This window comes from Oncorhynchus mykiss, chromosome 10 (assembly GCF_057628025.1).
Source record: "Oncorhynchus mykiss isolate SJ-2025 chromosome 10, ASM5762802v1, whole genome shotgun sequence".
Lineage (NCBI taxonomy): Eukaryota > Metazoa > Chordata > Actinopteri > Salmoniformes > Salmonidae > Oncorhynchus > Oncorhynchus mykiss.
This window is the reverse complement of record NC_143031.1, coordinates 38,165,643-38,187,563: the sequence shown is the minus strand read 5'-3', so window position 1 is coordinate 38,187,563 and position 21,921 is coordinate 38,165,643. Positions and strand designations below refer to the sequence as shown.

General features: G+C 40.6%; 1 protein-coding gene across 1 annotated transcript; it reads right to left on the bottom strand.

Annotated features, from left to right (window-relative positions):
• Nucleotides 1-934: 934 nt before the first annotated feature.
• On the bottom strand, nucleotides 935-20,337 carry LOC110533830 (putative ribonuclease ZC3H12B). The gene is made up of 6 exons (XM_021618370.3): nucleotides 19,767-20,337; nucleotides 6,634-7,424; nucleotides 6,371-6,510; nucleotides 5,756-5,990; nucleotides 5,564-5,670; nucleotides 935-5,464 (listed from the first exon to the last, which is right to left on the bottom strand). Exons 1-6 carry the CDS (start codon nucleotides 19,962-19,964, stop codon nucleotides 4,020-4,022), a joined length of 2,916 nt encoding a protein of 971 aa, XP_021474045.1. The 5' UTR covers nucleotides 19,965-20,337; the 3' UTR covers nucleotides 935-4,019.
• Between the last annotated feature and the right edge of the window lie 1,584 nt (nucleotides 20,338-21,921).

Sequence of the window (21,921 nt, the reverse complement as noted above, 5' to 3'; positions counted from 1 at the left end):
CCTGCCTGATGGTGAATAACTTCTCTAGCATGACCGTGTTTGACCATCAGGTGGAGATGGAGATTACCAGTCAGCACGATGCACATGCAGGCTAAGAAACAACAAAACAATATCAGTTATACTCTAAATCAGTTGGCTTCCATAGAAATATAACTAGAAATATAGACGGGTTGGTTGTTTAACAACAAAAACATTGCGTGCGCAACCATGGGGAAAAACAGATTAGGTTGGCTGGCTTACATTGTTGACAACATGTTAGCTATATTTCGTCTCCACCATTTATTGAAAACAAATACATTTGCACAATGACCACTTGTCTCTCAAATACATCGTTACAGTTGTTGGTTCGCTAGCTAGCGAATTTTAACATTGACATGAAATCCCTCAAAACAAGACATGGTAATAATAAGATGAAACGAGTCACTTACGATTGCACACATTGCAGTTTTTTTTTTATCAATCTGGCCAGTCAAATCACAACCAACCTACCTCTGCCCCATGGAAGCACGCACATCGTTTCTGACGTTTTCAACCAACCCATCTATGAGTAAGCAATAGATCAACGCAAACATAAGGTTCCCCTCATCGCTTTTATGCCACTAATATGTATCAGAATTACAATTGACAAATTCTTATGAATTATATTCAGTCAGAATACTTTCAAAAAAAATCCAGTGGCATATAAATCAAAGTTAATTTGTCATAAGCACAGGATACAGAGTAGTGTACACAGTACACTACTTTGCAGACATGAGCTGGATACTTGCAAGCTCTCCTCAGTGACTATACAATGGTGACTATTTTCAGCAGCCATCCTGCACCCCTCTGCTGGCCCTTGGATGAGGGACTGCTGTAGAATATCAAAATGCTGTTAAAAAATGTGACATCTGAAAGAAGATGAAATGCTTGATAGGGCCAACAAAATAACACTGTATAAACATAGTTTTGCTTTATTTGAGGAAACAAACACACTTGGTCATAGAGACTTACATTTTGTTTGAGCCAACAGACCCAAAGAGTTCAGTGTTTTTGTCTTTTTGTAATTGTTTTCTTACTTAAAACAATTTAAAAGCAATGCGTTTCATTCAACATAGAATAGAACAAACTACTGCAGCTTATAACACATGACCTAGTTGTCAACTCACTCCTATAACCCTTTTACATTGCAAAACCACAATACAAGACAGTTCAATTTAGCTTTAGGACATGAGACCTGAACTAATTCACAAATCTGACTTTGTAAGCGCATTTATCATTTATAGTAATAGCACACATCAATAATATTGTTTCTGAAGTAATTTGTAGTAAATCTCATAGTACCTGAGAATTGCTATTGTGGTGTATAAGAGAATTTACAATGTCAGGTGAGCTGGTCTATTTAGAACATTGATTCAAGGTTAATCTACACATTGACAATTATTTGTAGCATTTCAACCCTCTATCTGCTGTGTTCAATTCAAACAATAAAATCAACCGCAAGCCTAGTTGCTGAGACCACCAATATGAAGATAAAGAGTGAAATCAGTCATCACAAACATAGGCCTATCTTTTAAATTCAAATGTAATTACAAATGCTCAGGGCTAAAATAACATTTCTCATTTGAAACATAACTAAAACCAATATAATCTCACATGCTTTAAAATACTTAAGGCTAGATCAAGTGTCATTTGTGAGTGACAAATTTACCAAAGTAAACTATAAATCAATAAAGATATAATCTTGTTACCAAATAAAAGAGGGTTATTCATCAAATCCCTTTCCACACGTTTTACCCTTGTCCAATCAGAGGTAAAACAGATTACTTGTCTCAAATACTCACTTAATCATACTGACACACAGTCACTTGACTTTATTATATCAGTAGACTAAGAGTTGAATATATTATTATCTGGGTAAAATCCTTTTTTCTTTATAGAATTTAACAAATAACCCCCGAAGTTTCGTAACCCAAGCAATTATGACTGGCATTTCAATCTATTCCGTTTTCTGTGAAGCAACTAAAATGTAGCCAGATTTGGCATGTTATTCAATGTCTACATGTCAATACATTTAAATACAGATGGTATCAATGCAGGAAAAGAGCAGAAAATATTATTTTTTTATCAAGCTGCTTGGGTTACAACACAGCAAAAAACTTTAATGCAACAAGTTTAATAGCACATTAAAACGGTACATTGAGTGGTAATTTTAGTATACACAGAGAGAGAGAGAGGACACAATGCTTACAGCTACACACAGGGTATCTGTGCACTTCTATGTAGCACGTAAGTGTCCCTGTAAATAAACTACTGTGCCCAGTAAGAAATAATACATACCAATGGGCTACTCCCAGTGACACATAGTGTCACAAACATTATGGCATTGTATTTTTTTCTTCTTAAATAAAACAATTTTTATAATATACATTTCATAAATATATTTTACAATCAAGAAATAGATACAATTTGTATCAACAAACAAATGTCATTTCTAGACATTTTAGGCTTTGTCGTTTGCGGCACTTCAAAAGGCGAGGGTGGGGGGGCTTTCTGCGATCATCAAAAGTATGAAACATGCACATGCCATGTCAAAATAAACTAAATGTGCATTGGATATGGCCCAAGACCTTGATTTCAGATCATGATATTTTACTCACTGAGAAAAGAAACATGATTCCGTGACAGATTACATTATAACCAACAAATTTCACATTTCAGTAGTTTATTCCCACTTTTATGTCACTTAGTGTAAGTGTGTGGGGGGGGGGGTCTTTATTACTTTACCATTATGAAGCCTTTCAAACTTGAGGGAAAATAGTGAGGGGAAAGGTATGCACGCAAACTGTAAGCCAAATGCCAGAAACAACCCTGACGGCAGCCTCGCTTTCTGAGTGTTTCACAGGAAGAAACATTTAGGCAGTGTGTCACACCTTCTCATGAAGAGACAAGAGGCCCAACATGGCCTGCTCTTAGTTCATGAAAAAACAAACTCAACAAAGCCCGAAAAATATTTTGGGCAAATAACATTCAGAGATGTTTTCGTTTTCTTTACATGGCTTGTCTCTCAGCATAAATAAGGAAATGGATGCTTTTCTTTAAAGCATTTTGCAGATGAGACTTCACCAGTTCCTTAGTAATTACAAATATAAGTCACGTTAAACTCTGGATGTGCCATCAAGTCACATGCCAGGTCCCAAGGTGCAAGACAAAGATATATACATGCCCAAAAATGTTCCCAATCATTTCCATGTAACAGTTACATTAAGGTAACTAATCAACACAGCCAGGCATACAATACATCAACGGTTAAGTCTTACAACACTGATGTGATGTTACACTACTACCCAATCAATTGTCTGCATCAAAACTACGATCGCTTTATAATGACAAGGTTAATTCTCAAAATTTTTGGCATTATTTCAGCAGCTTTGAAATGTCTTTTAAATGGCTTTCATGTGTTTTATATGTGCACAGATGTTTTAAGTATAATCTTTCCCAGTTGTAGTTTGGCTTGCTTATGTACGTGCACTCGCAAGCTCTACCAAAATAGTAGCTTTGTAAAGTGAGATTGAGAAAATATATATAATTCTAAATACTTAGTGCTTAACATTTAAAACACAAAGGAGACTGAACTCAACTACATTAGGATATTAATTGAAACCCGTTAAACAATGACTGGAGCAGTGAGGTCATTCAGATATAAGGCCATTAAACGTGAAAGTTCATGCTCTGAGGTATGCTTGCACTCACTTCCCTCTGTCTTTTACCCCAAAATAATAATTGCACAATAAACAAAAAAGTCACGTAGTATTTACAGCCATGTCAGATATGCACAATATGATCTACGTATAGTGAAATAATTCTGCTCTGTATTAAAATGGACGACTTCGTTCAAATTTAATATCTTACCATCAGTCAAAGTTTTCACTTACATTAGTGAATTTCATGAGGACAAATTGTTTGGATGACAATCAAATAACTTACTTCAAATGTAGAGTACTAATACTATTCAGACAATTGTAGATTCAAAAATAAAATACTCAATGGCAAGACCTCAGCTTCGTGACAATGACGGCAGCGAGTTGTTGTGGGTCCGTCAGATGAGGGTTTTTCTCCATGACAGAGTGCACCACGAAAGATGGGAAGATGTTGCAGAGGTTGCGGTATGTTTGGTACAGGTGCTCTGGGATGACATGGCGCTCCTGGTGCTCGGCTTGAGGCGGGTTCTCCCACGGAGACCTCCAAATCTGCTCCATCTTGTCAGGCATGCTGCGGACCATCACCCGCTCACAACACGGCTGCATCAGGCTGTTACTCAGGGGGTACGAATGGTATCCATAGGACTCACTGCCGCAGGGCAGCGGGTCCCAGCTGGCATGCTGCTCGCGGCACAGTGGGGGTCTGCGCTGCCTCATGGGGTTACTCTCGTACAGCCTGGAGTCTGAGATGCTGTCCATACGTGTCATGCCCAGGGAGCGTCCCGGCTGCGAGGACTGTGACGGGAGGACATTCTGAGGTAAGGGGTAGTCCCCTGGGCAGCTGGACCGGGCCCCAACAACAGGGTGCTGGACATGCGGTGCCAGGTGGGATATGGACTGCTTCCTGCATGGACCTTGCTTGGGCTCCTCATGGCCATAGCTCTGCACCCGGGTCAGGGCCTCGTGGTGGAACCCCCCATGGGAGGAGGCCTGGAGTCTGCTCTGTGCTGGAGACTGCTGTCCCTTCATGCTCTCATCCAGGCTACTGTCCACTGAGCTCATGTATAATTCCCCATAAGAGGAAAAGGAGTCACTGTTAGAGTGGCTGAGGCAGGGCTCAGGGCAATGCTGGCTGGGATTTCTCAGATAAACCCCGTGCTCATGCTCCATGCTACAGAAGCTGTCCACGTTGTGCATGCTGCTCATGCTCATGTTAGAAAAATCACTAAGCATAGAGTAGTATCCGTGGTCCGTGCTCACAGAATCATACTTAGGAAACTGTTCACTGTAAGTGACAGAAGCGCCATGGCTGTTGGTGACTAGGATGGGTGGATGTGGGTACTGTACACTAGACATGTGCTCCAGAGAGCTGTGGGTGAACTGGAGGGAGCCGGGTACTGGGCTGCTGGCTGATCGTGTGTTCAAGGCACCAGCCGCATGGCTCTTTGCAGGCTGCATGGTGGGCACGCTGAGGGCAGACACAAGGGAAGGCACAGAATTTGCCTCAGGCTTACGGACAGCGGACAGTCTCTCCTCTGGCTCGCAGGCGACTGAGCGGATGCTGGGGTCGGACTGGCGCTTTGGGGTCACTCGTTTAGCCTCAGAGCCACTCTCCCCCTTAGCTGTGGCGAGTCCAGTGCCACACTTGGCCAGGGCCCCCTCGCTCATTGTCTTCACAGCAGACAACTTGGCAAATGCCCTCAGTTCATCAGCCACTGACCGTTGGGGCTGGTTTGCACGCTCTGGATGGTAGTACTTGCACTTATGTCCATAAGTGCATTTTTTCCCTGTTTAAGGTGATATAAAAGAGAGCACAAATTAAACAATATATACATCAGCAGTTAAACCACAAAAATACAATATCATTATTTGTTGAGACAACCTACCATATGGACAGGGTTGCTTTTTGTGCTCTGGAACAACAGGACGCTTGCGGAGAAAATTCTCTAAACTTGGACCGTGTCTTCCCAAAGGGTCATCAGGTGGCATGAATCTAAAACATAAAACAGGAATATGCTTAGTTATTGTGTAGCTAATTACACTCATTGCCCAAGTAACTAAGGCCTTTGATGACTTACTTATCATTGACAAACGAGTACATCAGCAGCCGCTCCTCTATGAACTTCTTCCACTCCGGCTTCTCATTCTGTAAGTCCCTGTAGTTGTCATTTGACACAATTATGCCATCAGAGTCACAAGCCAGTTTCACTATAAAGCGATCATCATAGCACACCACTCTCCTCCCTTGGACTCTTCTAGATGGGGTGAACACTAGGATCTTTTCTTTCTCCAGCTTCCGCAAAATGTCTTGGTCTATGAAATGAAAGTTAAAACATCAGTCAAGAACAGCAGTGTACAAATTGTTACACAGAACTCTGTAGGCCTATGTACCTGTGGTTTGCGTGATTACACATTGAGATTTTCATATGCATTACATTTGTAAACAAACAAATTAATTGCAGTCCAACATAATTCAAACTCAAATAATTGTTAATTTAAGATGATCTATTTAAAATGGTAACAATAATTTCTCACTGTAGGTGCTTTTTTTGCACTGGAAAATTGAGCTCAATGTTCACACACGTCGATAAAACAAACACACCCACCCTCCCCCCAAAACATAGACAACCTTTTTAGAAAATATCTCGGGCTTGTACGTCTAAATGTGGCTAATTGAAGTAGAGTTTTAGTACCTGTAATGGGGGCGTCAGGTCTCGACTGCTCTTTCCTCCAGGCAGGAACAAACACTGTGATATCTTTGTGCCCTTTCTCCACAAACCAATCAACAGCCAATTGGATACCAAGGCAAGAGAAAACCTCTTTGTTTCCATGGCTACAAAACAAAACAACCACATAGTAAAAAAGTCTGCTTGTAAAGGTAATTCAAGTACAGTCTTTCAAAAACAGATGGTTCAGAACACATTTTGCACGAGGTAAGGTACAAAATGAGACTTACCTCATTGCCACATTCGATCCATCAATGACAATAGGCCTGAGATTATCATAAGGATCCACGGAATCATCTTCAAGTGACACCTCCGGACTGACAGCCTCTTTGACACAGGGGCCTCCACGGGAGACCAACATGCCTGTGTTACTGCTGGCTTGAACTTCCAGTTCACCTTTATTACCAAGCCTCACAAGCTCAGCCAGAATATCATTGATGAGGGCAGCAGCCCCTAACTTGTTCAGCACTGTCTCCACCTGTTCACCTGAGTATCCCAGCTTCAAGGCAAACTCCATCTTGGTTTGGTACACCTTGTCACTGGCCTGTTTGAGGACTGTGGCGGCCTTGGTGTCGTCGGGGCGGAGCTCTGGTAGAGTACTGCTCTGGGAGAAGCTAGGCCGGTCCAGGCATGGAGAGCGACAGAGCTGACGGTGAGGCTTGGTGGCACTGAAGAGCTCCGTCCTCTTACAGCTGCCGCTGTTCACTTGCAGCTGATGCTCTGACTCACTCTCTGAGCTGTTCCCCTCCTCCGACTCCCCACTGGGCTGCTGGGCCTCAGTCAGCTCAGAGGCCTCTTCCCTGCAAGGGTGTTTCTCCATTTTGATCTTCTCCACCATCGACCATGCCGTCATCACGTTCCTCTCGCCACCGGAGATGTACACCACATGCTCCCTCACCTCCACCACAGCCTGAGAGTCATACTCGATGACTGGCTTCAGCACAACAAGCTGTTTGTGTTGAGCCAACGTTAGATGCTCTCTCTTTCGGTGAGCTGGCGAAGTTAAGGAAACGATGTAATCCTGGAAAAAAACAAAGGGTGATTGTCGATAAAAACGCCAAACTGGCCAAATGTCATCCCTGCCTACAAGTAAAAAAATTCAATGCATGTCTAATAGGGCTGGGAATTGCCAGGGACCTCATAATATGATATTATCACTATACTTAGGTGCCGATGCGATATGCATTGCGATTCTATATGCATTGCGATTCCGTCCTGTGATTTGAATTTCAAAACATATTGCTCACTATATGTCTGCTGCAGAGACAAGAGAGAGCATTATAGTTTATCAGTCATGGAAATAAAAGTGTTGAAAACATGATGGCTCACCATTTAAAAAGAAGATCGAGACAAGATATAGAATGACAAATACAATAGTTTTGTCCCAGGTACAGCTGACTAGCGCTAGCTAACATTACCTAGCCAAAATGTGGAGTCAAAGTATCGAAACAATATAATCCCAAATAATATTGTGATATGTAATCGTATTGATTTTTCCCCCATCACTAATGTCTAATGCATGTGTAAATGTTAAGTTAAGAAAGAGCTGGGATGATAAAACGAAACATTTACGTCGCCTTCCTCTTTACCAAAGCATATATTGCGCAGGTAGGTCATTTCCCGTGATTCTGCTACACAACGTTCCTGCAGATTTTTGGGTTCTAAAACCCTTATCTGGTGAACAGTAATGTCTATTATCCTGATTCTTGCAATGAAAGTATCTGCAAAGTAGGGCTACCTGTTTTACTGCCAGCACTCACTCCCTCTCTCCACTGTGAGTTTAGGACTGAACAGAGACACAGGAGAAGTTGTAGAACTGTATACATGTATTAATGAGCATCATTACATGTCCTCCTTTTTGTAAAGACAGATTTAAATCAAGACACTTTTTAGGAACTCGAGATAAAAATGTTTTTACAGGGCAGATACATTGGGCTCCCGAGTGGCGCAGCGGTCTAAGGCACTGCATCTCAGTGCTAGAGGCATCACTACAGACACAGCCTGGATTCGAACCAGGGTATCACAACTGGCCGTGATTGGGAGTCCCATAGGGCGGGGCACAATTGGCCCAGAGTCGTCCGGGTTTGGCCGGTGTAGGCCATCATTGTAAATAAGAATGTGTTCTTAACTGACTTGCCTAGTTGAATAAAATGTTCAATTAAAAAATAAAAAGGTGCAATATGCAGAAATCGCTCTCCAATTTCTTGGTTGCTAAAATTCTAATATTTTGACTAATTTAATTTTGTGACAAAACAAGCAAGTACCACAGTGAAATATATTTTCAATAACCAAATATATTGTATTTTCAACTGTTTGAAGCTGGTGTACAAAACCCAAAGTAAAAGATGCAAAAACTAAACTTAATGGAAGCATAGAAATAGCGCACATAAAACAGATCTACCACTTCTTAAACTCACTTTCAATGAGAATGACATATCTATAACTCACATTTCTATGTGAATTTGGTCAGGTCGCCCAAAAAGTTACATACAGAGCCTTGCGAAAGTATTCGGCCCCCTTGAACTTTGCGACCTTTTGCCACATTTCAGGCTTCAAACATAAAGATATAAAACTGTATTTTTTTGTGAAGAATTAACAACAAGTGGGACACAATCATGAAGTGGAACGACATTTATTGGATATTTCAACCTTTTTAAACAAATCAAAAACTGAAAAATTGGGCGTGCAAAATTATTCAGCCCCCTTAAGTTAATACTTTGTAGCGCCACCTTTTGCTGCGATTACAGCTGTAAGTCGCTTGGGGTATGTCTCTATCAGTTTTGCACATCGAGAGACTGACATTTTTTCCCATTCCTCCTTGCAAAACAGCTCGAGCTCAGTGAGGTTGGATGGAGAGCATTTGTGAACAGCAGTTTTCAGTTCTTTCCACAGATTCTCGATTGGATTCAGGTCTGGACTTTGACTTGGCCATTCTAACACCTGGATATGTTTATTTTTGAACCATTCCATTGTAGATTTTGCTTTATGTTTTGGATCATTGTCTTGTTGGAAGACAAATCTCCGTCCCAGTCTCAGGTCTTTTGCAGACTCCATCAGGTTTTCCTCCAGAATGGTCCTGTATTTGGCTCCATCCATCTTCCCATCAATTTTAACCATCTTCCCTGTCCCTGCTGAAGAAAAGCAGGCCCAAACCATGATGCTGCCACCACCATGTTTGACAGTGGGGGATGGTGTGTTCAGCTGTGTTGCTTTTACGCCAAACATAACGTTTTGCATTGTTGCCAAAAAGTTCAATTTTGGTTTCATCTGACCAGAGCACCTTCTTCCACATGTTTGGTGTGTCTCCCAGGTGGCTTGTGGCAAACTTTAAACAACACTTTTTATGGATATCTTTAAGAAATGGCTTTCTTCTTGCCACTCTTCCATAAAGGCCAGATTTGTGCAATATACAACTGATTGTTGTCCTATGGACAGAGTCTCCCACCTCAGCTGTAGATCTCTGCAGTTCATCCATAGTGATCATGGGCCTCTTGGCTGCATCTCTGATCAGTCTTCTCCTTGTATGAGCTGAAAGTTTAGAGGGACGGCCAGGTCTTGGTAGATTTGCAGTGGTCTGATACTCCTTCCATTTCAATATTATCGCTTGCACAGTGCTCCTTGGGATGTTTAAAGCTTGGGAAATATTTTTGTATCCAAATCCGGCTTTAAACTTCTTCACAACAGTATCTCGGACCTGCCTGGTGTGTTCCTTGTTCTTCATGATGCTCTCTGCGCTTTTAACGGACCTCTGAGACTATCACAGTGCAGGTGCATTTATACGGAGACTTGATTACACACAGGTGGATTGTATTTATCATCATTAGTCATTTAGGTCAACATTGGATCATTCAGAGATCCTCACTGAACTTCTGGAGAGAGTTTGCTGCACTGAAAGTAAAGGGGCTGAATAATTTTGCACGCCCAATTTTTCAGTTTTTGATTTGTTAAAAAAGTTTGAAATATCCAATAAATGTCGTTCCACTTCATGATTGTGTCCCACTTGTTGTTGATTCTTAACAAAAAAATACAGTTTTATATCTTTATGTTTGAAGCCTGAAATGTGGCAAAAGGTCGCAAAGTTCAAGGGGGCCGAATACTTTCGCAAGGCACTGTATATATGAAAGGTACCACATGATCGATGGCTTTGTTAATTCATTCATACATACACACAGTACCAGTCAAATGTTTGGACACCTACTCATTCAAGGATTTATCTAGATTTTTTTTACTATTTTCTACATTGTAGAATAATAGTGGAGACATCAAAACTATGAAACAACACATATGTAACCCATGTACTAACCCCAAAAAACTTAAGCAAATTAAAATATATTTTAGATTCTTCAAAGTAGCCACCCTTTGCCTTGATGACAGCTTTGCACACTCTTGGCATTCTCTCAACCAGCTTCATCTGGAATGCTTTTCCAACGGTCTTGAAGGAGTCCCACATACGCTGAGCACTGTTGGCTGCTTTTCCTTCACTCTGTAGTCCAACTCATCCCAAAAATCTCTAATTCAGACTGAAGGACAGACTTCCACCAGTCTAATGGCCATTGCTTGTGTTTCTTGGCCCAAGCAAGTCTTCGTATTGGTGTCCTTTAGTAGTGGTTTCTTTGCAGCAATTCAACCATGAAGGTCTGATTCACACAGTCTCCTCTGAACAGTTCCTGTTGAGATGTGTTTGTTAATTGAACTCTGAATCATTTATTTGGGCTGCAATTTCTGAGACTGGTAACTCAAATGAATTTATCCTCTTTAGCAGAGGTAACCCTGTGGTGGTCCTCATGAGAGCCAGTTTAATCATAGCGCATGATGGTTTTTGCAACGTACTTGAAGAAACTTTAAAAGTTCTTGAAAATGTTTTGCATTGCCTGGCCAGGTCTCAAAGTAATGATGGACTGTCGTTTCTCTTTGCTTATTTGAGCGGTTCTTGAAATAAAATGAACTTTTACCAAATAGGGCTATCTTCTGCATACCACAACTGATTGGCTCAAATGCATTAAGGAAAGAAATATCACAAATTAACTTTTAACAAGGCACACCTGTTAATTGAATCAAATAAAAAAAATGGTATTTGTCATATGCGCCGAATACAACAGATAGACCTTACAGTGAAATGCTTACTTACATCCCTTAACCAAAATGCAGTTTTAAGAAAAATATGTGTCAAGTAAAACACAGACAAGTAAAAATGTTTAATTAACAAATAGTTAGAGAGCAGAATTAAAATAACAGTAGCGAGGCTATATACAGGGGGTAGAGTCAATGTGCAGGGGCATAAGTTAGTCGAGGTAATATGTACAGTGGGGCAAAAAAGTATTTAGTCAGCAACCAATTGTGCAAGTTCTCCCACTTAAAAAGATGAGAGAGGCCTGTCATTTTCATCATAGGTACGCTTCAACTATGACAGACAAAATGAGAAAAGAAATCCAGAAAATCACATTGTAGGATTTTTTTTATTAATTTATTTGCAAATGGTGGAAAATAAGTATTTGGTCAATAACAAAAGTTTCTCAATACTTAGTTTTTTACCCTTTGTTGGCAATGACGGGAGGTCAAACGTTTTCTGTAAGTCTTCACAAGGTTTTCACACACTGTTGCTGGTATTTTGGCCCATTCCTCCATGGAGATCTCCTCTAGAGCAGTGATGTTTTGGGGCTGTTGCTGGGCAACACGGACTTTCAACTCCCCCCCAAAGATTTTCTATGGGGTTGAGATCTGGAGACTGGCTAGGCCACTCCAAGACCTTGAAATGCTTCTTACAAAGCCACTCCTTCGTTGCCCGGGCGGTGTGTTTGGGATCATTGTCATGCTGAAAGACCCAGACACGTTTCATCTTCAATGCCCTTGCTGATGGAAGGAGGTTTTCACTCAAAATCTCACGATACATGGCCCCATTCATTCTTTCCTTTACATGGATCAGTCGTCCTGGTCCCTTTGCAGAAAAACAGCCCCAAAGCATGATGTTTCCACCCCCATGCTTCACAGTAGGTAAGGTGTTCTTTGGATGCAACTCAGCATTCTTTGTCCTTCAAACACGACGAGTTGAGTTTTTACCAAAATGTTATATTCTGGTTTCATCTGACCATATGACATACTCCCAGTCTTATTCTGGATCATCCAAATGCTCTCTAGCAAACTTCAGACGGGCCTGGACATGTACTGGCTTAAGCAGGGGGACACGTCTGGCACTGCAGGATTTGAGTCCCTGGCGGTGTAGTGTGTTACTGATGGTAGGCTTTGTTACTTTGGTCCCAGCTCTCTGCAGGTCATTCACTAGGTCCCCCCGTGTGGTTCTGGGATTTTTGCTCACCGTTCTTGTGATCATTTTGACCCCACGGGGTGAGATCTTGCGTGGAGCCCCAGATCGAGGGAGATTATCAGTGGTCTTGTATGTCTTCCATTTCCTAATAATTGCTCCCACAGTTGATTTCCTCAAACCAAGCTGCTTACCTATTGCAGATTCAGTCTTCCCAGCCTGGCACAGGTCTACAATTTTGTTTCTGGTGTCCTTTGACAGCTCTTTGGTCTTGGCCATAGTGGAGTTTGGAGTGTGACTGTTTGAGGTTGTGGACAGGTGTCTTTTATACTAGTAACAAGTTCAAACAGGTGCCATTAATACAGGTAACGAGTGGAGGACAGAGGAGCCTCTTAAAGAAGAGGTTACAGGTCTGTGAGAGCCAGAAATCTTGCTTGTTTTGTAGGTGACCAAATACTTATTTTCCACCATAATTTGCAAATAAATTCATTAAAAATCCTACAATGTCATTTTCTGGATTTTTTTTCTCATTTTGTCTGTCATAGTTGAAGAGTACCTATGATGATTGCACAATTGGTGGCTGACTAAATACTTTTTTGCCCCACTGTACATGTACGTTGAATAAAGTTACTATGCATAGATAATAACCAGAGAAAAGCAACGCAAACAGTCCATTTGATTAGCCGTTCAAGCTTGGAGGTAGAATCTGTTAAGAAGTCTTTTGGACCTAGACTTGGCGCTCCGGTACCGCTTGCTGTGCGGTAGCAGAAAGAACAGTCTATGACTAGGGTAGCTGGAGTCTTTGACAATTTTTAGGGCCTTCCTCTGACACTGCCTGGTATAGAGGTCCTTGATGGCAGGAAGCTTGGCCCCAGTGATGTACTGGGCCGTACGCCCTACCCTCTGTCGGAGGCCGAGCAGTTGCCATACCAGGTAATAATTGCATTCCACCTCATGAAGCGGGTTGAGAGAATGCCTAGAGTGTGCAAAGCTGTCATCAAGGCAAAGGATGGTTACTTTGAAGAATCTCAAATATAATAATATATTTTGATTTGTTTAACACTTATGGTTATTACATGATTACATGTGTTATTTCATAGTTTTGATGTCTTCAATAGTATTCTACAATGTAGAAACTATTAAAAATAAAGAAAAACCTGAAAAAACCTGAATGACTAGATGTGTCCAAACTTTTGACTGGTACTGTACGTACATTGATGACGACTTCAAAATGCACATCAGAATGAAAAGGGGCACCTTCCAAACCCTCTGCGAGGAAACAGCTACCCAAATAACCAACCAGGCAATCTGTTTGCCATTCAATCTAGCAGACAAGCAGCTCATGATCGTGCTGTGGTTACTAGGAAATCAGGACTCATTCAGGTGAATATTGTTGTGCCAGTTTTAAAATAATCATGAATGTGGCAAAGGCTCCCGAGTGGCGCAGCTGTCTAAGGCACTTACTGGTTCGATCCCTGGTTGTATCAGAAGGCGCACAATTGGCCCAGTGTCGTCCGGGTTAGGGGAGGGTTTGGCCAGGGTAGGCAGTCATTGTAAAATAAGAACTTGTTCTGAACTGACTTGCCTAGTTAAATAAAGGTTTGATATAAAAAGGTACAGAACTTGACAAAGTTCACACCATCACACCATTGATAAGCAACATCATAACTAGCCAATTCCATCACAGCTAGTCCATACACGTGCACAGACCAACAACATACAATTAGACCGACAGTTGAAGTCGGAAGTTTACATACACCTTAGCCAAATACATTTCAACTCAGTTTTTCACAATTCCTGAAATTTAATCCTAGTAAAAATTCCCTGTCATAGGTCAGTTAGGGTCACCACTTTATTTTAAGAATGTGAAATGTCAGAATAATAGTAGAGAGTATGATTTTTTTCTGCTTTTATGGGTCAGAAGTTTGCATACACTCAATTAGTATTTGGTAGCATTGCATTTAAATTGTTGAACTTGGGTCAAACGTTTCAGGTAGCCTTCCACAAGCATCCCACAATAAATTGGGGTAATTTTGGCCCATTCCTCCAGACAGAGCTGGTGTAACCGAGTCAGGTTTGTAGGCCTCCTTGCTTGCACACGCCTTTTCAGTTCTGCACACAAATGTTCAATATGATTGAGGTCAGGGCTTTGTGATGGCCACTCCAATACCTTGACTTTGATGTCCTTAAGCCATTTATTTTGCCACAACTTTGAAAATATGCTTGGGGTCATTATCCATTTGGAAGACCCATTTGCGACCAAGCTTTAACTTCCTGACTGATGTCTTGAGATGTTGCTTCAACATATCCCCATAATTTTCCTCCCGCATGATACCATCCATTTTGTGAAGTGCACCAGTCCCTCCTGCAGCAAAGCACCCTCACAACATGACGCTGCCACCCCGTGCCTCACGGTTGGGATGGTGTTCTTCGGCTTGCAAGCATACCCCTTTTTCCTCCAAACATAACAATGATCATTATGGCCAAACAGTTCTATTTTTGTTTAATCAGACCAGAGAACATTTCTCCAAAAAGTACAATTTTTGTCCCCATGTGCAGTTGCAAATCGTAGTCTGGCTTTTTTATGCGGTTTTGGAGCAGTGGCTTCTTCCTTGCTGAGCAGCCTTTCAGGGTATGTCGATATAGGACTCATTTTATTGTGGCTATACATACTTTTGTATCCGTTTCCTCCAGAGTCTTCACAAAGTCCTTTGCTGTTGTTCTGGGTCTACAATTTTTTTTCTGAAGTCTTGGCTGATTTATTTTGATTTTCCCATGATGTCAAGCAAAGAGGCACAGGTACACCTCCAATTGACTCAAATTATGTCAATTAGCCTATCAGAAACTTCTAAAGCCATGACATCATTTTCTGGAATTTTCCAAGCTGTTTAAAGGCACAGTCAACTTAGTGTATGTAACCTTCTGACCCACTGGAATTGTGATACAGTGAATTTTTTGTCTGTAAAAAATAGTTGGAAAAATTACTTGTGTCATGCACAAAGTATATGTTCTAACTAACTTGCCAAAACTATAGTTTGTTAACAAGAAATTTGTTGAGTGGTTGAAAAACGAGTTTTAATGACTCCAACCTAAGTGAATGTAAACTTCCGACTTCAACTGTAGATACTTCAAACACTTTAATAAAGTTGTCATAATGCTTAGACAACAGGTTAACAGGGCCAGACTGTCACTCAAAATATTTAATAAAATAAACAGCAAACTATCTGCAATAAAACTCACCAGAAATGAATCCTGCTAAATGATCGATTGGTCTTGTTTACATTATATTGACATGACCTTTCAACTGTTATTAAAAGGCACATGGTAGCTCTGACGCCTTGTGGTGGTAATGATGAACTGCATGTTACTTCAGCATCATTTGGATTTGATCTCAAATCATGACTGATAGGCCTAGTTGGCAAGGATTGAATTGTTTCAGTGTTATGTTATTATAACAGTTACATCATAATGTATATAATATCATAATATACATTATATTCCTTTGTGCAGGGGAATCGGCATCAGGTTTGATGTCTCTAAATCTACGGTCAAAGCCTGCTTCCAAAGGGTGATTGTAGCTGTATCTCATCTCTCAAGGGCCAGAGCATGAGAAGTCATCAGTGGCATCAAAGGCAGCTAAGTTCCCTGGAGTGATCTGAGCCATTGCGGAACACACATTGCCATCAAGGCCACCCGAGAATACAGAGACAAACTGCATGTCAACTGAAAGTCGTTCCATTCTATGCACCTCCAGGCTGTATGCGACGACAAAATGCTTTTCACCAGTGTATTTAGTGCCTACCCCAGCACAGTGCATGATGCAAGGATCTACCGGAACTCAGAACTGCACCAGATGATTACCACCAACCCTCAGTCTGTTGCCCAATGCAACTCTAGAGGAAATCTGAAGCCCCTGAACTCCCCCTGAAAAGTATAAACTGAAATATAAATACTCAAATAAAATTGTCACATGCGCCAAATAAACAGTCAAATAGTTACTTACAAGCCCTTAACCAACAATGCAGTAAAGAAAAATAACTTCAAAAAAATGAAATAAAAGTAACAAAAAAATGCAATATCAGCAGTAAAATAACAATAGCGAGGCTATATAACGGGGGCACCGGTTAGTTGAGGTAATATGTACATGTAGGTAGAGTTATTAAAGTGACTTATGCATAGATAATAACAGAGAGTAGCAGCAACGTAAAAGAGGGGGGGGCAATGCAAATAGTCTGGGTGCGTCTTTCTTTTTCCCAACGCAGTTAAGCCAAAACCACGCCCCGTTATTCAGAGGTGCGTTCTACTACGCTCCCATTGGCTAGCTAGCGTTGTCTCACTCACAGGCGATCAGCACAGAGACAGTGACCTAACAAGGTAAGGATGGAAAGTGTAATTTAACAATTAGCTGCCTACTGTAATGCATCCCTATTATTATCATGTTTGGTAACATTTGCCCATGTATTTATTTTCAGAGTTTCAATGAGTTGTAAAAATGTCTCAGAACTCTTCTGGATCAGTGCAAGCTAATGCATGATGGTGCCCATGTTGTAATTGTATAAAATAAAAGATTGAAATGTATATATATATTTTTTTTAACTAGGCAAGTCAGTTAAGAACAAATTCTTATTTACAATGACAGCCTAGGAACAGTGGGTTAACTGCCTTGTTTGTTCAGGGGCAGAACAACAGATTTTTACCTTGTCAGCTCGGGAATTCGATCTTGCAACCTTTCGGTTACTAGTCCAACGCTCTAACCACTAAGCTACCTGCCTCCCCATATAAAAATACGGCCTACACTGGCCAAACCCTAACCAGGACAACGCTGGGCCAATTGTGTGCCGCCCTTTGGGACTCCCTATTACAGCCCGGGATCGAACCAGGGTCTGTTGTGACGCCTCTAGCACTGTGATGCAGTGCCTTAGACTGCTGCGCCACTCGAAAGCCCCTAAATAAAATGAATAACTCAATCTTATCCATTGTATATTGACAGAATGTAAAGGCTGAAATGCATTTGAGATTACATGTGCATTTAAAAACCTTTATTAATTTGTATCCAAATATGCATACAGATCCAAGTGCTTTAAATTGTAAAAAATGGACACCAAATGCATGTGCTACTGAAAGCAGTACTTCCCCAGGTCTTGCAGATAGTAGATAGCTACTTCCATTCCTGCTTCAAGAGGCTCAGCCCATGACATGGGTTGCCTAGCAACGCAGCCCTGTCATCAGCTAACTGCTTTTTAGCAGTCACGACTAACAAAACAGAGCCCATCTTTCTCTAGGCAGCCTGGCAAACACGATTAACGTAGCGTGCCTAAAAATATGAGAATTACAATGTTAAACAGGGGTAATAAGTTGCACAAGAAACAAACAATTCAGTTCATAGCTACATCATTCCCCCAGTTTTGTACAGATTGCATCATCCTATTTTCAGATTTAACCTCCACATTGTGAATAGGCATTTGATAACCACTTAACAGGAAATGTCCATCTCTAGTAGTCTTTCTACTACGATTTAGTAATATGATGAGCCTTATGCAGCTAATGTCCTAATGAACATGTGCACAACAGCTTAAAACCTTGGATAGCCTAAATAATACTTATTTAGATAGCCTACTTATTTCCCCACCTCTTATTATAGAAAGTGAGTCAGGACACTACACAAAACCTAAGATAATGGAGTAGATCTGGCTTGAGAAAATGTAATGAATGAAACTACTGTACTTCATCCTAAGGACAAAGTAGTTTATTTCCATAAGAATAACTAGGCTATATATTATATAAAAATACAACATATTGGGAAGAGGCTAACCCATTCTATTACAAAAGTGGCAGATATTGTATAGGTGTCCTCACAAAGTCAACACAGACATTTAAGTATTTGCAGGAAACCCGATAGCTACCTCACAACAATACTGATGTGTTGGAATTTCCTGGAACAAAATGACATAACTGTCGAGGAGCAGAGCAGCATGAAACAACAAAGAAGCCCCATCTTTTTTTTCTCCACCTCCACATCACAGGCTGAGACACAGCAAGGCCACTCAAGCACTGCACATGCACAGGCTTGTGCAGCCCTGTATCATAGCAACAAGTGGAGCATGTGCATTCAGAAGGACTAAGATGCTTGGCCAAGCTGAGGCCCCACAGCGAAGATGCAAAGTACAGATATGCTGCAGTAATGGAGGTACACACCTGAATATTGTTCTGAAGCACAAAACATTAACGGTTCAACACCCTGAGTAACCTAAGTCCTGGAAGTCAAACCCCATAAAAGGTCAAATAAGGAGTATTTTGAAGTAGGTATTAGGTGTACAGAATTTGTTAGAAGTGTTCATAGTACAGATTACATAGACACCAACGATTAATTAATATAATTAGATAACTACCGTAGCTAACTATCTAGCTAACGTTAGATTCGAATAGTTTATTTTGCATAAGCTATGTTTCAGCAACATTTCTGCAAAAGGTAGCTAGGCTAACGTTAACTCACAATCATAGTTTACCATACAACACAAATCTACCTAGTTAAACAGTACAAACGTTAATTCTTCCTTCTGGTTACATTGGCTAGTAGCTGAGACATGTAAAGACTAGCTTAGCCAGAAACATTATTTCAGCTATGTAAAAAATGTAATTTATATACATAAAAAAAATATATACTCAAACACGTTAACTTAGCTAGCACTTGTTAGAGCACAAAACAGTTAATATTGCGCCTCATGAAAATGACGTTAGCTAAGAATGTTGTTGGCAGTAACGTTAGTTAAATTACTAGCTAGTTACCTACCAGAAAACAATAACTAACGTTAACGTACATGTAAACATGAAGCTCTAGTCATACATTACCAAATCCACCACAAGCGAGATTAACGTTAGTTTAATATTAGCCTAGCGAATACAGTAGGCAGCTAGCTAGTTAACAGCAAACACTAGCCTGCAGTGAAAGCTAACTACACCAGTCCAGAGTAGATCAACTAACGTTAGCTAGCAGACTTATCTAGCTAACTAGTTGACCGCTTCTATGCGGCTAACACGTTACCGGTAGCTAGCTAAAAACACGAAGCAAACATTAACAGTAGCGTTACAGCAAAGTTATCTTACTTTTGCCTTGGTGCAGTCATCTTCCTTTCCCTCCGCGACACGTACTATTATGATATTGCTGGTGCTGACATTTGCGCTGTCGCAGCTTGACTCCGCGGATCCGTAGCTGACCCTCACCCGGAAAATACGCTCAATGTGCGGGATGGAGCGGTGAAGCAAAGGGCCTGCATTTGCGGGCACTGCCAGCTCCAAAACCATTTATTTATGGTAAATCAACGACCCACAAATATAATGCACTCAGCCGTCAAACGAATTTATTAACCTTAGCTATGATGTCTTGTTCAGAAAGTTCAAAATTGAGCTTGCTATTAAAGTCTATCTACGAACATTACAGCAAATAATAAACACAGCTAGCAAGCTACTATAGCTAAATATCATTCATCATCCCCTCCCTTCATCATTTTTTGTCTGCCTCCCACAGACTGTATCTTAGCAACAAGTCCTACACCAGGGCAGGCCAGTGAAACGGAAAAGAAAGAATGTGGTGCCGTTCCAGGTCGTCTTTTTACTATCCCGCTGTGCAGACGATCAGATTTAACAATGCCTCGAGAATGAATTGATCATCACTACCGCCTCATATAGCCAGGTTACTTTGATCAACAGAGACAGTTTCAACTGCATATTCAAGTTGGTTATTTATGTATTTATTTATTTTCAGCTAAAAATATATATATATTTTTTTAAGTAAGCTATGAGTTGGCTGACTCATGTGTGGCATCAAAGTATATTACAATAACTGAGTTTGGTGGGCATTGTATCTAAAGACTGTTCTCAGTTGAGATGTGCATGCTGAACTGAAATGTTATTCCATGTCTCACATAACAGAAATAATGTGAACACTAAATACTACCCATTATATAGGCCTACTGTATCACAACTACAGTCCTATGTAAAAAGTGTTTTAGTCTCTACAACACTAATGACTGTGCATCCTCTTAGTCCCCAGCTGTGCCCTCTTATGCTATTTACTTATCCCTCACTTCCCCAAACAAATTTTCAAGAGACAAGGCCTACCAATCTATTGGTAGGCTAAGAGACTTGCCTAGATAAATAAAGGTTAAATAAAAAAACACAAAAAACAAACAAAAAATCCTCTGTGTGAAGAGATTGTCCTTCCCTCCCACTGTTTTTCCCCACACACCAGCAAGGACACTATTTAAAAAACGTATAGGATAGTATACATCACAAAATCCTTCAACTCCAAATCTCCTGGCTATCCTGAAGATATAGCTTGTTTGCAGCCCAAAACATTGGAAGGCTATTGTTCTAGCATTCTACCATGGCATTCATTTTACAATGCCATGAGTCATTTTGTCAATATAGGCCTATGGGATGATTGTCACACTATGTATTAGTCACATTTATTACGGTGGGACTTTAGACAGTTTGGAATCATTATTATAGGATCAGTAAGGACAAAATTTCTGAAAATAATTTTATTTACACATAAATATGCACTGAAATCAGTGGATAATAAATATGTTACCAAAATGTACTGTATCTCCATAGATAACTCTTAGTTCAACAAGTGGGTACTCACAAATGACTGTACGATGCAAAGTGTCCACCAATATGATCAACTATGTTTGTTTTCCAAATACCAATTTAGTCCTGCTCGTTTCTGTGTCATGTGGCAAAAAAAGTATCTATAGAGGTGTAATCGCATCATATCGTGACACCTGTGTACAACTGTTCTGTGTGCATTGGAGACTGCGGGATGGAATGGACCAGTTGGTGTCTGTACATGTAGCGGTTATCCAAGACTGTTGGACCATTAGCATTGTGTGCTCTGGAGGCATCAAATAGTTCACATATGGCTGATAGAATGGACCAGGTGGCTGCGTGAGGCACATAATGGTTAGATTGTGTACATTTTTTTATTATTGAATTTAGGCAAATTAGCTGGCTAACTTGTTGAACCTGCTTTGTAGAATACCCCTCTCCATTCAGTGCAAACAAAAATTGTGAGGAGTTTAGGGAGGATGTGTTTAATGCTACAATGTAGACTTTCTTTCTTTCAATCTGCGATTGTTACATCCATTTTGTTACTTTTAAATTAATTATATGTACCCATTGATTCTTGAAGAATACAACGTATTAATGCTTCACGAGCTGAGTTCAACTGTCTTACATCATCAAAACACAAAATATAACC

Excerpts from the sequence above, each read along its gene's own strand:
- LOC110533830 (XM_021618370.3), bottom strand. The coding sequence starts at position 19,964 with ATGGTTTTGGAGCTGGCAGTGCCCGCAAATGCAGGCCCTTTGCTTCAC. Across the intron at positions 6,511-6,633 it reads GGATCGAATGTGGCAATGAG|CCATGGAAACAAAGAGGTTT; the intron begins GTAAGTCTCATT and ends TTTGTTTTGTAG. Across the intron at positions 5,991-6,370 it reads ACCTGACGCCCCCATTACAG|ACCAAGACATTTTGCGGAAG; the intron begins GTACTAAAACTC and ends TTCATTTCATAG.